The 18,433-nt window shown below is 31.6% G+C and overlaps 1 protein-coding gene across 1 annotated transcript in view; it reads right to left on the bottom strand.

The window, feature by feature from the left end:
* Positions 1 to 8,810: 8,810 nt before the first annotated feature.
* Positions 8,811 to 18,433, bottom strand: part of LOC105255386 (guanine nucleotide-binding protein G(s) subunit alpha) — a 47,659-nt gene continuing 38,036 nt past the window's right edge. Inside the window, exons 6-10 of the mRNA XM_025415429.1 lie at positions 16,168 to 16,222; positions 13,599 to 13,672; positions 12,755 to 12,934; positions 11,128 to 11,332; positions 8,811 to 11,039 (exon numbers count right to left, since the gene is read on the bottom strand). Of these exons, the coding sequence (XP_025271214.1) occupies positions 10,893 to 11,039; positions 11,128 to 11,332; positions 12,755 to 12,934; positions 13,599 to 13,672; positions 16,168 to 16,222 (661 nt within the window). The 3' untranslated portion in view covers positions 8,811 to 10,892. The remainder of the gene's footprint in view (positions 11,040 to 11,127; positions 11,333 to 12,754; positions 12,935 to 13,598; positions 13,673 to 16,167; positions 16,223 to 18,433) is intronic.

Genomic DNA, 18,433 nt, shown 5'->3' with positions numbered 1-18,433 from the left:
AACGAGAGACACATACACACGCATCTTCTTACGTCTATAAAGATTCATTTCTCCGTTTTCTCTTTCTCTCTCATTTGCGCAAGTTAGTACAACGACTGTTAATTAAATTTTTATTTGCTAAATCAATCGATTAATCCATTAGCCTTAAGACTTTATGTAAACATCTCTTATTCTCCTCTCGCCTCTTGTATTCAGTAGACAGTCATCACAGAATGAGAATGAAATATTTTCCTCGTAATCTAATAACATGTTTAATACACGCACGCAATTCCATACGCACATCGCTCACAATATGTACGCAACGCACACTCGATCCGTGATTGATTCAATGAATTGTATTTATATATTTATATAATATTTATTTATATTTATTTATATATATATGTATATCTGTTATTATCCCCTATTTGTTCGTTCCACGATTCGCATTTCAATGGCACCGGCAGATGTACGTGCACGTTTAATTAATTATGCCTTCACCGTGTGAAAAAAAAATATATATATATTATATATATTTTTTTATATATAATATATATAATTATATATAATAATAATAATTATATAATAAATTATATAATATTAAATTATTATATAATTAATATATAAATATTATAATTTAATATAAATATTAAATTATTATATAATAAATTATATAATAAAATTAATATTATATAATATATATATTATATATATATTTTTTATCTTTGTTAATTGCACTGTACGCGCGAGATACTAATCGCCTCATCTTGTCTCTTTCTTCCTCTTCTATCTTAGCACATCAATGTAATTCTTTTCGGAATAACAAAGCCACGGTGACGAATATAATCGAAGTTGGTGGAAATCGTGGCACGAACAATATGAATTTGATTTCCTAACGAATGTCACGAGTTCATCACTCACTCACATCGCGTACTCTCATTCGATTTGCGTCACTCCTAAATTAATATAGCACTTATTAAATGTCACCATCAAAGATATCTTATCTTTCACGCTTCTCTCTCTCTCTCTCTTTCGCACTGATAATAATAATAATAATAAGAATAATTCATTTTTAAGTCTTCAACTAGACATCTTTCTAAGAGACACGCAATAACGAATGAATTAATTGAAGATACGAGAGAAAATGGGGCACAAGAAGACATGATTGATCGTAATTTTTTTTTCTCTTCCTATTTTCTTCACGTTTTTACGTGAAATTATCAGGAATCTGTCGTTTTTGTTGTCAAAACACAGTTTGGATTAAAGATGATTATCTTTATAAAATGACGTAGTGCACGCCAGTCTTCTCCAATCGTGATTCTTTGCATTTCAATATTTCGCAGTCGCCCCTCTTATAATTTATTGAATGCAATTTTTTCTCTCTAGGATGTGATAAATGAACCCCATGTCTCTCTTTCTCTTTCACACATATATTCTTTTTCTTTCTCTCTTTCTGTATATATATATATATATATATATATATATATATATATATATATATATATATCAGGGTTGGGTAAGTTTATATTTTTTTTAAACTAAATTAATTTAATTATGTTAAAAGTTACACAAATAAAAAATTAACTCAATAAAAGTTACGTTAAGATTAAATTAACGTTAGTTAAGATAAAAGTTAAAATTTTGAAAAGCATTATTTCACTTTATATTAAATTAGATTGTAATTTTAAGATTAGATTACTCTAAATAATAATATGAATCATCAAATAAATTTGGGAGCAAAGTTAATAAGTTTAAGTTTGTGTGTTTTAAAAATAACTAGTTGAAGTTAAAAGTTAACTCTTTTTAAAATAACTAAGTTGAGTTAAAAATTATTAACCTTTTAACTTTTTTTTAACTAAACAACTAGTTATTACCCAACCCTGATATATATATATATATATATATATATATATATATATATATATCTTAGTGTAGCATTAAATTTAATACCGCGATGATGTATATTTAACGGCGACACTTTACGCTTTATAAAAATGTGGAGCCCAGCGAACCGCTATCGAAGACTAGAAAAAGTCAAATTCCAAATAGCACTGACGATCGTTCACCACACATATATCCTTATAGAAATGACATCATTTCGATTAATTACTTAATTTCTAGAATAGATGACGCGCTCGAGGCACAAGTAGCTTCTTTCTCTTGCTTCTCAAATTTTCTCCTAAAAAACGACGGAGCGATCTTACGTTAAAAAATCATACATATTTATATGCGAGATCACATACCGAGGGTATTTTCATCGCAGAGGGCATAAGCCCAAAATTGCATTCTACAAAAACGAGAAAAAAATGTTTGAAAATTCGAATTTTATCATAAAAATTTCTCGATTGCAAAATATTATTATTAATTAATCTTAATTTTGATGTTGCAAAATATTATTATTAATTAATCTTAATTTTGTTGTTGAAATTAGGGATACGCCCCTCTGATGAAATCCTCGATATAAATACAATCTTGTTACACTGCAACGTAAAAAAGTGAAAAAACAAAATAATTATGCAAATATTATATGTGCGTGTATTTTTTGATATTTTATAACATATCTAGATAGGAATCAGATTTTTACACGTACGTATGATTTAATCTTATGATATACGACGAACGTAAGATCGCTTCACGTTTCTATAATTTACCTATCATGATCGAAAGGAATTGAATTTTCCGACAAATGACGAAGAACTAACGAAATGATTGAGAAAAGTACAGAAAGGCACGATTCACTATGGAACCATGGTGGAACCATGATATAGATACAAGATAATGGAACATTTCCTTTCTCTCTCCGCGACTGGAAGAGCGATAAGAGATAGTGCACTGGCCCAGCTCCGAAAAATTTGATGCTGCTTGAACGATTTCATCGAGATTCGAGCTGAAAGAGATTCGCATCTTCTGAAGGAGAACGTCACATACAATTTCGATCAGCTGTCAAAGAACAACGCGCTCGCGTGTCGCATTCTTTTTTTTTTCTTTAATAAAAATTTAATAATAATTGTTGAATAAAAATTTTAATAAATAAAACAAATATATATATGTACATATATTTATTCTTTTTCTCTTCCATATATATATATAACGCATCGGACCAAACGATAACATTTGTCGAATATTTCCGAATCCGCTGATGAAATCGTCCAAGAGCAAAATGTATCTCTGGCATTGGATGGTAGCTCGTTATTTAAAACTAATTGTCAAATACAGTTTATTCGTGACAGATGGAATTGCATTCGCTTCTAACGCTCTCGACCGAATGAAAGACGCACTAGTTCGCGTAATAAAATTAAATTTTTTGATTTCAATTTTTCGAAAAATCGCAAAAAACTCTCAGGATTGAAGAAAAAAAAAACATGTAATATAAAACTAGGATATAAAATTTCACGAGATAAATCTCTTACAAAAGCAAAGTCGCGCTCGTCGGACGTCGATCAAACAATTTGACAACGGGTCTGCAAAGTTTCGAGATTTTTTTGCTGCGTAATTTAATCCGATTCTGCAAATCTCTCGTTGACGCGTAACGTGAAAAACTCGCGCAAGTCGCTACTTACAATAGGTCAGTCGCTAATAATTCACGACAATCGTCCGTCACGCGATGATACAATAATATATAATTAATGTTACAATGATACTATTCACACTTTTAATAAAACTTGCGACAATGCGAGGAGATTGTTTATTGAATAACAGCGTAACGACAATAATGATTCGCTCGTGATCTAATCTTAATCCGTGGCACACAACATCCAGCCACGCACACGCGATCAGTAGACGTTTCGTGCTCTCGTTGGAAATGCATAACGAATTCCAAAGCGGATCTCGACTTTTTGACTATCGCGTCGCAGATTATCCAGGCTCAGTTGTACTGATACAATCCCGATTAGCCATCTTCAACTTGTACAGCCGACACAATTTCTAAAAAACAATTATATGGATATATCTACATATTTCTGTCATCATTTTAATATTTATTATTTAATATTAAATTAATATTTAATATTTATTATTTTAATATTAAATTAATATTTAATATTTATTATATTATTTCAGACATCTGTTTAAATTTTTTAAAAATTTTGTATCATCTGGCCTAGTCCCTTCTTCTTCTATTTAAGAATGGACTTCTCGAAATCTGCTGATGACCGGGTTAATTAGTGCAACCGAACCACAGATCGAATGCGAGGATAGCAATAGCCCAGCAATTATAGTTTTTTTTTAATGACGATTACCTCCAATTTTCCTCATGCCCGCTTTTCCGTTACGCTAATTCCAATTACACACGTCTACTTTCATTTTCGCTATTTAAGGCTACATAATCTGCGACGTGGTCCACAAAGAATATTGCTAAGGACGAAACAATAATGCGCTTCGCGGACAACGTGTGCTGCATTTATTCCATTTTATTTCCTCTATCAACCATTGGCGTTTGTAGCATCGATCGCTTTCCTTTACGCGCCCCTCGTCGACTTAAATACATCCTCGGTCGCTTTACAATCGCTATTGTTTACCTCGCGCCGGATCGTCAACGAGTGACGGCGTTTCATCGGGATTTCGACGCGATCGTCTCCCCTACTCTTAATCATACATAGCATGTCCCTCGATTTCAATTAGATGAGATACGCAATCTTTTCGACGTCCACACATCAAAATCATAACGTCATTGCTTTTTGTCGCGATCACACGCGGAATCTGACAGTCATTAATTATTTACAAATAATAACGTATCTTCGCGCGCTCGCGAAATATTATACATATACATGTATGTATAAATATACATATATATATAATAATAAATATATATACTTTCAAGTATAAATAATTTATAAATATATATATATATATATATAATATATATATAATATATATAAGTATAAATAATTTATAAATAAATATATATATATATATATATATATATATATATATATTTTATAGATATATATTTTATATATAATATTATATGTATATATGTATATATTGTATACATACATGTACATATTATGTATAATATGTATATATAGATATTTTCGCATGCCGGCTTTTTACGCTTACGTACAGGAAAAAGAAAAGAAAAACTTGTGCGATCTCGGCGTATGTATATGTGTGAATATGCGATGGTGTGTGTGTGTGTGTGTGTGTGTGTATATGTCGCGCTACATAATTATGGGGGCCACGTAACTCGACTATTTGCTCTTTATTCGGTACATCGCATTCCCTACGTCGTTTTAGCGTACACGCATGCACGCACGCAGGCACACATACGCACACGAGCACACAAACGCTACGCCAACATTCTTCCTCTTTTTTTCCTTATTTAGTCTAGATGAATAATAGCGTTCTTGCGCGCATCACACACACACGCACGCACATAGTTTCTCTCCTTCTAACGTGGACAATAGAAATTCGTTATTACGTGGCTTCGATTTGTCTCTTGCTCGCGCTAATTTCCGTTCGACGTCGCTACACTGAGGAAAAAATTATCTTGAAATAAAAAAATTTTAGTTAACTCAAGAAAGCTAATAAATAAAGCTAATAAATAAAGCTAACAAATAAAGTAAAGGGCCTAAAAGAGCAAATGATTTACAGTCAAATAAATTTAAATAAATGTAATTAATAGAAAAAAATATGTGAAATTATAAAGCTGTTCGACAAATGTAAATCTACAAACGTTTCTGTCCTAGTCTGGACGCTCTTCAGTGTGCGTAGTTAAATAAAACGGTTTAACAATATTTCTTAAAAAGTAAGACAAAAAATCACAAAGATGTTACGTAGAAAGTCTCTCCAAAGGTGCAAACCATTGTCCATTGTTTTTTTTTCTATTAATTACATTTATTTAAATTTATTTGACTGTAAATCATTGCTCCTTTAGGCCCTTTACTTTATTTGTTTTCTTTACAGGAGCCATCCTATATTATCAAGAAAGCTATTTATTTGGTGGGTACCAATCACGTATTTACTTGTATTTAAAATTTACGTCTGTTTGCTTAAGTATTTATTTATATATGCTTAAAAAATATAATTTTTAATTAAATATTTTTATTTTAATTTTACAAAATATTTATTAAAATGCATTTTTTATTCCCAAAAATTTTAAATTTTTTAATTTAAAAAAATAATATATTTAATAAATTATATATTTTACGAAAATAGTATTTAAATATAAGAAATATCTAAATGAAAATAATGTACTTGATATAACATGCATATTTAATTAAAATTAAATGCTTTTGCTTAAATGAAATAAGCAATTCCTTGCATTTAAAGCAAAGGTTTCAGGAGAACAAATTTATTTGATTTAACAAAATTTTTCCCTCAGTGTACGTAAACCTCTCGAAATCAGAAATCAGGGCGCATTCGGTGATTCGTATACTACGGAAAAAGGAAAAGAGGAAGGAGGGGAGAGGAGGGAAAATAGGAACGAGAATACCCGCGGCGAGATTTACCGATTACTCTCGTTACACTCGCTTCTACTTGACTTTGTGCCGAGTGTGAACATTCAAGTTCCACGGAAGTTGTCGATACAACATAATAATCGAGCGAAGAAAGATCCTTCCCTCTGCTCGATCTCTTCTCTCTCTCTCTTTCTCTCTCTCTCTCTCTTTCTCTCCCTCTCAATCATATCAGTCACATTAGTCACATAGTAAAAATAACGTCTCGCGAAGTTATAAATAACGTTACAAACTATGGCTCTTGTGTGTCTATTATGTATTAGTACGATAGAGATGCAAGTGTACATAGTGACACGAACGAGGCGGCTGTATCACTTCCTCTCTCCGCCAAAGTGATTTGCGTCGCTGCTTATTTATAGAGTCGGATTGGAATTTTGCAAATTTAATTCTGCAACATCGGCGGACACTAAATGCGAAAACGATACACATTTAATTTCATCTATCGCGCAAAAAAAGAGCAGAGAAGAATTTCGTTCGCGCGAAATGTTTTCCATCGCCTTATTCGTACCACTCTACGTATTTATACACGTACATCGATATATGAAATTACAGTTACGTAGTTGTGGACACGTCGGCGGTGTGTAGAGGATACCAGTTATGTAATGCCCCGAAATTCCTATTCTCGTCGAGTCACGATGAAAAAAGAAGTGCAAGAATCGCGCTACTAATTTAATAGATTAATTTTATAAAACAGTGGAATCCCTAAGTAAAACGTCACTGAATGAAACGAGGTCAAAGATCGAGTCGCGTAATCGTTTGTACAGATAATCGAAACGAAATTTCTCCGATATACTCGAGTATTAAAAATACATTCGCAGATCCAATGTAATATTAGTCCAACATGTGTAATCACTTATATAGCCTCGTTAGGACAGAAATATTAGATTATACAGGATTATATAGGAACGATTAACAATCAAAAAGAATAGGAATAACGGCCGAGTGTGTTACAATATATGCTACACAAAACCTCGCTTTTATTCCTGTAAAAAAAAAAAAATCATGGCGTATTGATTAACCCTTTGGCTGTAATATTTAAAAGTTTCTTTTTTTTTTTAATCAGGATAAAAATGCGTTGCGATCAGTGTAAATATAAAATGCCCACGTTTATTAAAATAGTTATATGATAAATAAAAGAAGCTTGAAAAATCACGAAAAGAAGATTAAGCAAATATATCGGCTTAAAATTTTGCTGCAAATATTTCGAACCTTGCTAGGTGCGCCTACACATGTAGCTAAAGGGTTAACCGAGCAAAAATGTGTGTATGCGAATGTGCCCTATGTGCGCAATTATATGGAATTTTTTTTTTATTCTCGCTTTTGATCCCGCAGAATCTTTTATAGATGACAATCGCAATATACGATGGTATACATATGCAAAACATGGGCGATGTGTCTATCGTATACGCATTATACCCTCAAAACACGAGCACACAATGATCCACGCACATAGATCAACATTTTCGATTTTTTAAAACAAGATCGAAATCGATAATTGACGATATAAATGTGTGAAGATTTTTTTTTAAATCTTTCCTCCTTTCCATGCATGATTGTTTTTTAATTTGAAGCTAGCAAGATGCATTATTCCTTAATATTATACGTTACATTTTGCTTTTTCTTCATCGGTAATTATATACAGCGAATTCTTTTAATACACGATGCTAAACTTTCAGAAAAATTTAGTTTACCTTTTTAAATTATTATATAATAATTATAAATACGATCTTTAAATAAATAAATACACTGTAAAAAATTTTTATGTAAATTTACATTTCATAGATAAAATTATTATCTTAAATGGTAAGTAAGCATCTTGTACTAATAAATTTACATGTTAGAAGTAGATTTCTAGAAATGTTTATGTAATAATACATTTTGTATATGTATTTATACAATTTCACGTATTAAATTTAATTTAAAATTATATACATAATTAGTGTAACAATTACGCTATTTATAACGAAAATATATAAATTCATGTACTTTTACAAAAATTAGTTATTTTACTCTTTATTGTGTAAATATTTATTAAGTGTAATTTTTAAATTTTATATAAGTGTTACAAAAAATTGTACATTTACATAAAATCCAAAAATTACACTTTTAATCTTGTAATTTCTCATCAAATATAAACGAATATTTACAAAATAAAGAAACTAATTTTTGTAAAAGTACATGAATTTATATAATATATTTCCGTTATAAATAGCGTAATTGTTACACTGATTATGTGTGTAATTTTACATACATTTTTTACAATGTATACAGCGAAGAATTCTTTTAATACACGATGCTAAACTCAGAAAAATTTACTTTACCTGTTAAATTATTATATATATATTATTATATATTTATATAATTATAAATACGATCTTTAAATAAATAAATACTATAGTAAAGAAATATTCGATTTCCACATTTTCGATAGAAAAATGACTGGAATAAAGCAGCTGCCAATTAGAGCTAGCCAATTAGATGTCTCTTCAAATTTAAAGTATTGTACTTGATCTATGTGTACGTCATTGACGCGCAAGTATTTCGTTATCTTTTGATATAACGTCAACTAAAGTTAAATTTACGCAAAAGTTAAATTTAAAGGAAAAATTGATAAATAATCTACTATAGATAGAAAATATTCAAGCATCGACGAGGGAAGTGGATGCAATTATGACGGCGCGTGGGAGACAAAAAAAATTCTTGCACATCGGAGCCGGGGCATTCGCCGTAAGAATGATCCACATCGTGATTGACTGTCGGGTCAGTCGCGTAAAAATTTGTACACGTTACCATCAACGTATCATCGGGGCGCGACGATCTCTCCGAAAATGAGATGCGAATTCGGTGCCAAAGTAAAAAACAATTAAATTTTTACACGAGCTTAAAAACGTTGTGCGTGCAACGTTACCGCAAAATTACACTTGCATGCGCATGATAACGAAGAACTTGAACGTGGCACATTTTCATTTACGTGGGCTAGAATGCACAGAACGTTATTATTATTGTTGCGGTAGTGCGCGTGCCTAAGTACAGAAAAAACTAAAAAGAAAAAAAAGTAGTAACTTCATTTACAATATATATATATATATGTATATTGTTGGTAGCGGAAAAAAAAAAAAAAGAAAAAAGGGGGGAAAGTCCGTATCCGTGAGAGACCTCGATCGATAAGAAATGTACGTAAAAAACGATGAGAATCCGTGGACGGTCACCCTGTACATACTCGATACATATTTATATAATTAAAACGCTCTTCGAAATACTGTAAAATGTCACAAAATACTCTTCTCGTAAAAAGGGCGCGGCTGAGACACTTCTACGGGTCAGGCCAATGATAATGATGATAATAATAATAATAATAATAATAATAATAATAATAATAATAATAATAATAATAATGATAATAATAATAATAAAAATAAAAGGAATTGAGATTCGAAATTCGAAAGCTCAACGAAAGTAAAAGAAGAAAACGGGAGATAACACAGAAATTCTAAGCGAGATGTAAGGAGGAGCTAGGCAAGGGTAGTAGCGGAGATTCGAAAAACGAGTAAAGAGGAGAAAGTTAAAAACGAATAAAAGTTTTTCTTCTTCTTCTTCTTTTTTTCTTTTTTCTTTTCACCGGAGAGGTTCGCCTAAGTCTTAGGAAACATCCTTAAACGCTAAGCTGATAACGATAATAATTTACGTCAAGAGTGTGTTGAACGAGAGGAGAATCGTCACTCGAATCACACCCGATGACGACGTTGGCCCACGTTTACGACAGGATCCGCGCGCGTTTTCCTGAACGGAATTGCACGCAAATAGGAATAAAATTAACGGTAACGAGGTAAATGGTTCATAACGCACGATCGAGCGCGAGAGTTTCGTTCCCGTCATCGTCGTTCGGACGACGACGACGACGAGTGTTCAGCACACTCTTTCATCTAACTCAAAAGAGAGTCGAGTAACCGTTTGAGAATACGCCCGGTGGAAAGGGCCGCTCGTTCATTTTCGTCGAACGACTGCGAGACGACGCATCGACGCGCGGTTTACACGATTTTACGATTTATTCCATGCGAGAGGGAACGCTTCGTTCGCGAGAGACAGATTTCAGACGGTGAAACGAGAGATTCAGCAGCAGTATGTATCGGCGTATCGGTTCATCTTTCTGAATCTTGTCGGCGAAAAGAAATGGAGCGATCGATTTGCAGAGTCCCCTCTCTCTCTCTCTCTCTCTTTCTCTCTTTCTACGTCTGCTGGCGAGTTCTCGATGAACGCGGTCGTCCATCCCGTCGACTATGCTTCCGATCCCGGAGGAAGCCCTCGGCGCGCGTTACCTGATTGGCAGCGAATGCTTTCGCGACGAGTTTCGCGGGTCTTTGCTCATTCGCTTGCTCAGAGTGATCGCAATTCGAGGCGCAGCACGAGCGTGACGGTCAGGTTAACGGATGATGACAGGAAACGTCGGCAGGAACGAAGTCACAAGAGCTCGTATTGACGCAGGTGCATCCGTTGGATGATGTCCCGGCAATCGTTGAACACTCTCTTGATGTTCTCCGTGTCAACGGCGCATGTGAAGTGCGGGTAACAGTAGTGCTTGCCATCACCGCTCGCCGTACTTATGCGCTAGAAAAATAGGCAACATCTTGAAGAAACGTCTCGGATATCGGTCGCCAACCGAAACTCTGCTAGTCTACTACTACTTTACACTTACGAGAAACTCATCTCTGATAAAGTACTTGGCCCTTATGACGTCAGGCGGTTCCGAGGGATCCGCGACCACCCCAGGTTCGACTGGGGTTTGGTAACGCGCGAATTCCGGAAAGTAATCCTCGAGTTTGTGCTTGCCCGCTTTGACTTTTTCCGCTAAGAGATCTTGCTTGTTTAGGAACAAGATCACAGAAATCGTCCGGAGCCATCTGTAAAGAAAGAAGAGAAAAGATTGAGTGAATATTGGATTCATCGCGGTTTTTAAGAATGTTTTGTACAATCCTAGCGAAAAGTAGCTGAAAATCAATATTGATAAATATTCACTTTTGGTGTATTTTGAGTAAGAAATTGTGTGGAATATTACAATTTGATCTTAACTACAGCGCAGAGATGTATTTTTTTATGTTTATTGCGTTTTTACTGAAATATTCCGAATTTTGTTAATCGAAATGATTAACTTTTGACAGAGAATTTCGCCATGTGACCGATACATGGCTAACTTTATTCAATTATATTTAATATCTTTTTAACCAGTTAGTACTTGTATAATATTATTTGACCAAATATTTCCTCTGTATCTAAATTTTTGCAAATTTTAAACAAATTCTGAATATTATTTCCACGTGTTTTTGTCATTTGAATCGACGTGATTATACGTTTCCCATAAAAATACATGTTAATTCGATGCAAATTAAAATCTTTATAACTTGTGAACACTTTAGCGAATCGATTTAAAAATTGTACTGAAGATTCTAAACATATGTAAGGACATTTTGTATAATTTTTATTAAATTCTCAATATTCTGAAAATAGATACAAAACATCCTTAATCGAAATGATTACCTTTTGGCAGAGAATTTCGCCTTGTGACAGATACATGGCTAACTTTATTCAATTATATTTAATATCTTTTTAACCAGTTAGTATTTGTTTAATATTATTTGACCAAATATTTCCTCTGTATCTAAACTTTTGCAAATTTTAAACAAATTCTGAATATTATTTCCATGTGTTTTTGTCATTTGAATCGATGTGATTATACGTTTCCCATAAAAATACATGTTAATTCGGTGCAAATTAAAATTCTTATAACTTGTGAACGCTTTAGCGAATCGATTAAAAAATTGTACTGAAGATTCTAAACATATGTAAGAACATTTTGTATAATTTTTATTAAATTCTCAATATTCTGAAAATAGATACAAAACATCCTTAATCGAAATGATTACCTTTTGGCAGAGAATTTCGCCTTGTGACAGATACATGGCTAACTTTATTCAATTATATTTAATATCTTTTTAACCAGTTAGTATTTGTTTAATATTATTTGACCAAATATTTCCTCTGTATCTAAATTTTTGCAAATTTTAAACAAATTTTGAATATTATTTCCATGTGTTTTTGTCATTTGAATCGATGTGATTATACGTTTCCCATAAAAATACATGTTAATTCGGTGCAAATTAAAATTCTTATAACTTGTGAACGCTTTAGCGAATCGATTAAAAAATTGTACTGAAGATTCTAAACATATGTAAGGACATTCTGTACAATTTTCATTAAATTCTCAATATTTTGAAATTAGGTACAAAACATCCTTAAGAGTGAGATGAAAATTGAAGTTTGTGTACCGATTATTCCAGATACTTTTGAAAAGGTCGAGACTCTCTCTGAGTCTCAGCTTCGTAGGATCTTCCCTGAGGACCATATTGTAACTACTACACGCCGTGACGAATATAATTGCCGTAACGTCATTAAAACACTGTATCCATTTTCTTCTTTCATCTCGCTGGCCACCAACGTCGAACATACTGTAAGAGAAACATACTCAATAAAATGATCAACCATAACATCGCGCTTGATGATCCATTTTTATTACAATCCCTCCCTTATTTAGAAAAAAAATTAGATACTCAGAGGAATAATATCACCAAACTATATAAATTGTATCATTGAATCTCCTCTTTGAGTCTACAAATCTTGATTCAACAAGCCTCTAAGGGTAATTATTTGCCAACATATTGACTTTTTTGAACGAAAAGATACTCGGGCCTTTAAAGTCACAAGTAGACAGATTTCTCGCGTTTGTTGAAGGAGCCTCGGATTCGTAAAGCCCGTGAAACGTCTATACGAGCGTGGAAGGCGAAGCAACAAAGAGATAGTGGGCCTATAGAGAATAATGTGGGGCGCCGTACGTGACCTGCCTGCGAGTGAACGCAAAAAGGGAAAATGTTACAAAGTTGCGGAGGCGTTAACGCGGTTAACGGATTTCAGTTTACACGTTATAACACAGTGTAAGTCTTGCCGGCAGCGGGCGTAACAACACACAAGCGGAGGATCCTAGGATAAGATGCCGCCGCCACCGCCGCCGCCACAGCTTTGCGTTTATATTTACCGTCGACCGATGTTACTGTAATATGTCGGCTATATATAGTCACACGACATTGGAGCAAAGCGTGTCGCACTAGGACTTACTGAAAGTTCACTTTGTCGACCTGAAACCGCGTCTCAAAAATGCCGGACGTGAGAACTCGACACCTCAAGATGTCCTGAAACAGAACGATACGTGTTAGAACATGCGGTGTATCCATCTTTGTCAGGTACACAGAAAAAAAAATAAGTGTCACATCAAAACTTATATACTTAAACTAACGCGTTCATTGTTTCGTATATACGCGACAATTTATAATCATTTATCAATTACAACATATAATCTTCTTCGAAGAATTTAATAATTTTAAATTTCAACAATATTATAGTCTTATTTTAATATTACAATTGTCCTCAAGAATATTGCAATTGTCCTCAAGAATATATAATTATTTAATTCTACTTTCAGAAAATTATAATCTTTGATTTAAAAATGTTATTTTCTATCTAACATTGTTTCTTTTTCATTCAAGAAAATTAAATCTTAAATCATAAGAATATATTTTTCTCGATTGAACTATATAAAATGGTTTTATTCAAGTAAGCAATTATTCAAGCAATTATATTTTTCTTAAATTAATGTGATATAATCTTATTTCAAGATTTTCATGTTAAAATTAAATATATTTTCAAAACAAGAATGTCCTTTTTTCCCTGAGCTTGTACACAGACAAAAAATAAGTATCAAATCAAAACTTATATACTTAAACTAACGCGTTCATTGTTTCGTATATACGCGACAATTTATAATCTTCTTCGAAGAATTTAATAATTTTAAATTTTAACAATATTATAGTCTTATTTTAATATTGCAATGTCCTTAAGAATATATAATTATTTAATTCTACTTTCAGAAAATTATAATCTTTGATTTAAAAATGTTATTTTCTATCTAACATTGTTTCTTTTTCATTCAAGAAAATTAAATCTTAAATCATAAGAATATATTTTTCTTGATTGAACTATATAAAATGGTTTTATTCAAGTAAGCAATTATTCAAGCAATTATATTTTTCTTAAATTAACGCGATATAATCTCATTTCAAGATTTTCATGTTAAAATTAAATATATTTTCAAAACAAGAATGTCCTTTTTTCCGTGAGCTTGTACACAGACAAAAAATAAGTGTCAAATCAAAACTTATATACTTAAACTAACGCGTTCATTGTTTCGTATATACGCGACAATTTATAATCTTCTTCGAAGAATTTAATAATTTTAAATTTCAACAATATTATAGTCTTATTTTAATATTGCAATGTCCTCAAGAATATATAATTATTTAATTCTACTTTCAGAAAATTATAATCTTTGATTTAAAAATGTTATTTTCTATCTAACATTGTTTCTTTTTCATTCAAGAAAATTAAATCTTAAATCATAAGAATATATTTTTCTTGATTGAACTATATAAAATGGTTTTATTCAAGTAAGCAATTATTCAAGCAATTATATTTTTCTTAAATTAACGCGATATAATCTCATTTCAAGATTTTCATGTTAAAATTAAATATATTTTCAAAACAAGAATGTCCTTTTTTCCGTGAGCTTGTACACAGACAAAAAATAAGTGTCAAATCAAAACTTATATACTTAAACTAACGCGTTCATTGTTTCGTATATACGCGACAATTTATAATCTTCTTCGAAGAATTTAATAATTTTAAATTTCAACAATATTATAGTCTTATTTTAATATTGCAATGTCCTCAAGAATATATAATTATTTAATTCTACTTTCAGAAAATTATAATCTTTGATTTAAAAATGTTATTTTCTATCTAACATTGTTTCTTTTTCATTCAAGAAAATTAAATCTTAAATCATAAGAATATATTTTTCTTGATTGAACTATATAAAATGGTTTTATTCAAGTAAGCAATTATTCAAGCAATTATATTTTTCTTAAATTAACGCGATATAATCTCATTTCAAGATTTTCATGTTAAAATTAAATATATTTTCAAAACAAGAATGTCCTTTTTTCCGTGAGCTTGTACACAGACAAAAAATAAGTGTCAAATCAAAACTTATATACTTAAACTAACGCGTTCATTGTTTCGTATATACGCGACAATTTATAATCTTCTTCGAAGAATTTAATAATTTTAAATTTTAACAATATTATAGTCTTATTTTAATATTGTAATTGTCCTCAAGAATATATAATTATTTAATTCTACTTTCAGAAAATTATAATCTTTAATTTAAAAATGTTATTTTCTATCTAACATTGTTTCCTTTTCATTCAAGAAAATTAAATCTTAAATCATAAGAATATATATATTTTTCTCGACTGAACTATATAAAATGGTTTTATTCAAGTAAGCAATTATTCAAGCAATTATATTTTTCTTTAATTAACGCGATATAATCTCATTTCAAGATTTTCATGTTAAAACTAAATATATTTTCAAAACAAGAATGTTTTTCTGTGTATTAATGAACGAATCGTAAACCCCGGAGTAATTTTCGGAATATTTTTAAATTTTTTAACCATTTTCTACAAATATATGCGAGAGAAAGATGAAAAAATCCTTGAAAAATTTCATTCATAGAGATGTTCTACTGACACTTGGGTACCTTCATAAAAAACAAGATTGTGACGATTACCTGTTCTGTGGGCGTGTAATCCGGCTGTTTTACGATGGCTACCTTATCTAGAAAACTGAAACAGAAAGAAACAATAAGTATTAGTGAATAATTTATAGCGATAGCTTCTTTAATTATTCGTTGCACGCGAATAAATTTGTTCAACGTTTCAGTTTTTCAGCAGTTTTCCTTCATTACGAAGAAACTCATATAGATATATATTTTTTACAAATATTTATATTACAACAATAACCATGAGCCGTTGCGTCTGTAATATTCTATGAATATTTCATGTGTTTTTCGTGCTGATTAAAATAAACAAAAAACCGTACATTTAACGCGTTTTTAATAAGCGATTTATTATTAATATCATTGCAAAGCTTCATATCTATTTTTCGGAAAAATACCCAATTTAATTTTGCAAAATATATACGTTGTATCTTGTACAATTTTTGATTTGAAAAATATCATGGCAGAATATTTTATTTGCATTATATGTAAATATCGATGGATTTTCTTCTCAGATTATTTCCTCGGATATTCCAACAAATTTCTTAAACCAAACGGTGTATCAATCTACAAATCAAAAGAATGTAAAACGTATATATCGAATATCGGTGCCTTCAACGACACAAGCCAAACGAATTCGTCAAAATCATGTTGAACTAGTTTCGATCGATGCGGGACATCCGCGATAACAATCATTGTCAATCAACCGCATCGTTATCGTGAGAGCCACTCCACACATCCGTATATGGTCGAAACGTGTCTGTTTTATGTGATGTAGATGCGAATCAAGTTTTCGGAGACTCCAGTCCCACGTTCGCCAACATAAATAATCGCTGAAATTGCAAGAAACGTCGCACAGTGCTTATTATCGTAAGACTTTTATAAAGACATGCGCTGACAACTTTTCTCAAGATAATCGCATCGAGATGTATTTCATCGAGATGCAGATCCAGTTTAAGTTGAGAAAAAATTTACATCATATATATAAAAAAATATAAATCAAAATTATCGAAATAATAAATTCAAAATAATAAATTCAAATAAAATAATCAATTCAAAATAATAAAAAAAATATATATCATCCGCGAGTCCGAAAAGAAGCTAATTCGATAATAAATCAATTTATTTTGATCATACCTTTCCCCTCAATTATTTGAATTAAATCTCGATATATTTCTTAAAAGTGTAATTTCAAAATTTTTTCGATATATCGAATATAATAAAATGGAGCAGAAAATTGTTACGAAAAATTATTGCATCGAATTAAAAAAAAATTACAGACATATCTATTCGAGCTAAAACACTCATCAATCGCAATCGAATGATATGAATGGGAAAATTTTGACGCGTTCGCGCTTTTAGGTCTCTTTGAGCGTCCGCTGGAGTTCATTTAGAATTTTTACGGGCCGCTTTTAGGGAGGCGGATAATAGCGGTGGCAAAAAAAAGGGCACTCTCGGGAAGTGTGTTTAAAACGTGTCGCGCGTAAAATACTTCTCTCCATCAATTTTTTTTTTTTACTTTGAAGCATTATCGTTTTGTTTGATAGAATAAATTCGCGATCTGTATCATTAAAAACCATCGATGGAACTAGTGGAGACGAGACCTATTTCGAGATAAATAATAAAGCATATTATTAAGCAAGGATGAATGATATTATTATGTTCACGCCGACTGTTATTCGCGATACCATCGCGATTACAGCAGTCACAGACACACATATCGGTCATGTACACGTATCCTTATGCACGCGAAGTACAACAGTGGGATAATAATAAACCATCGTTATTCGTATCGATCTTACGATTATTACTCGTGGTATATGATATTCATCAGATTATATAATTATATCAGCTACACGACACCGCTCATATTATATATCTCCGATTCGTTGAAATAGAATTGCGGAGGATAATAATAAACCGTATTATCGCATTTGCATCGATTTTCCGTCCGTGTCGCGATAGTGTACCGGGTATCGATAGTATATCTCGTTATATCCCTTCGTATAACCGAAATTGCCCAAATTATTTTCGTCGCATATTTATTGACTATCCGATTCTTTGAGGCGGGAGTGTGTGTGTATGTGTGTGTAGTTTTATCGATACAGAGGAGAGAAGGAAGAGCCAATACTGAGAAAAATCGCTTGATTGTACCAACAAGACGTATATGATTGAAGCATTTTGGTTAAATCAAACAAGAATTTCTATTTATCATGATAAGACTCGATTTTTTATATCTAGAACGTTTAATAAATTTTACTATAAGGATTTGGATAGT

This window comes from Camponotus floridanus, unplaced genomic scaffold (genome assembly GCF_003227725.1).
Source record: "Camponotus floridanus strain SB8 unplaced genomic scaffold, Cflo_v7.5 scaffold120, whole genome shotgun sequence".
NCBI lineage: Eukaryota > Metazoa > Arthropoda > Insecta > Hymenoptera > Formicidae > Camponotus > Camponotus floridanus.
This window is presented reverse-complemented; position numbering and strand designations above follow the sequence as displayed.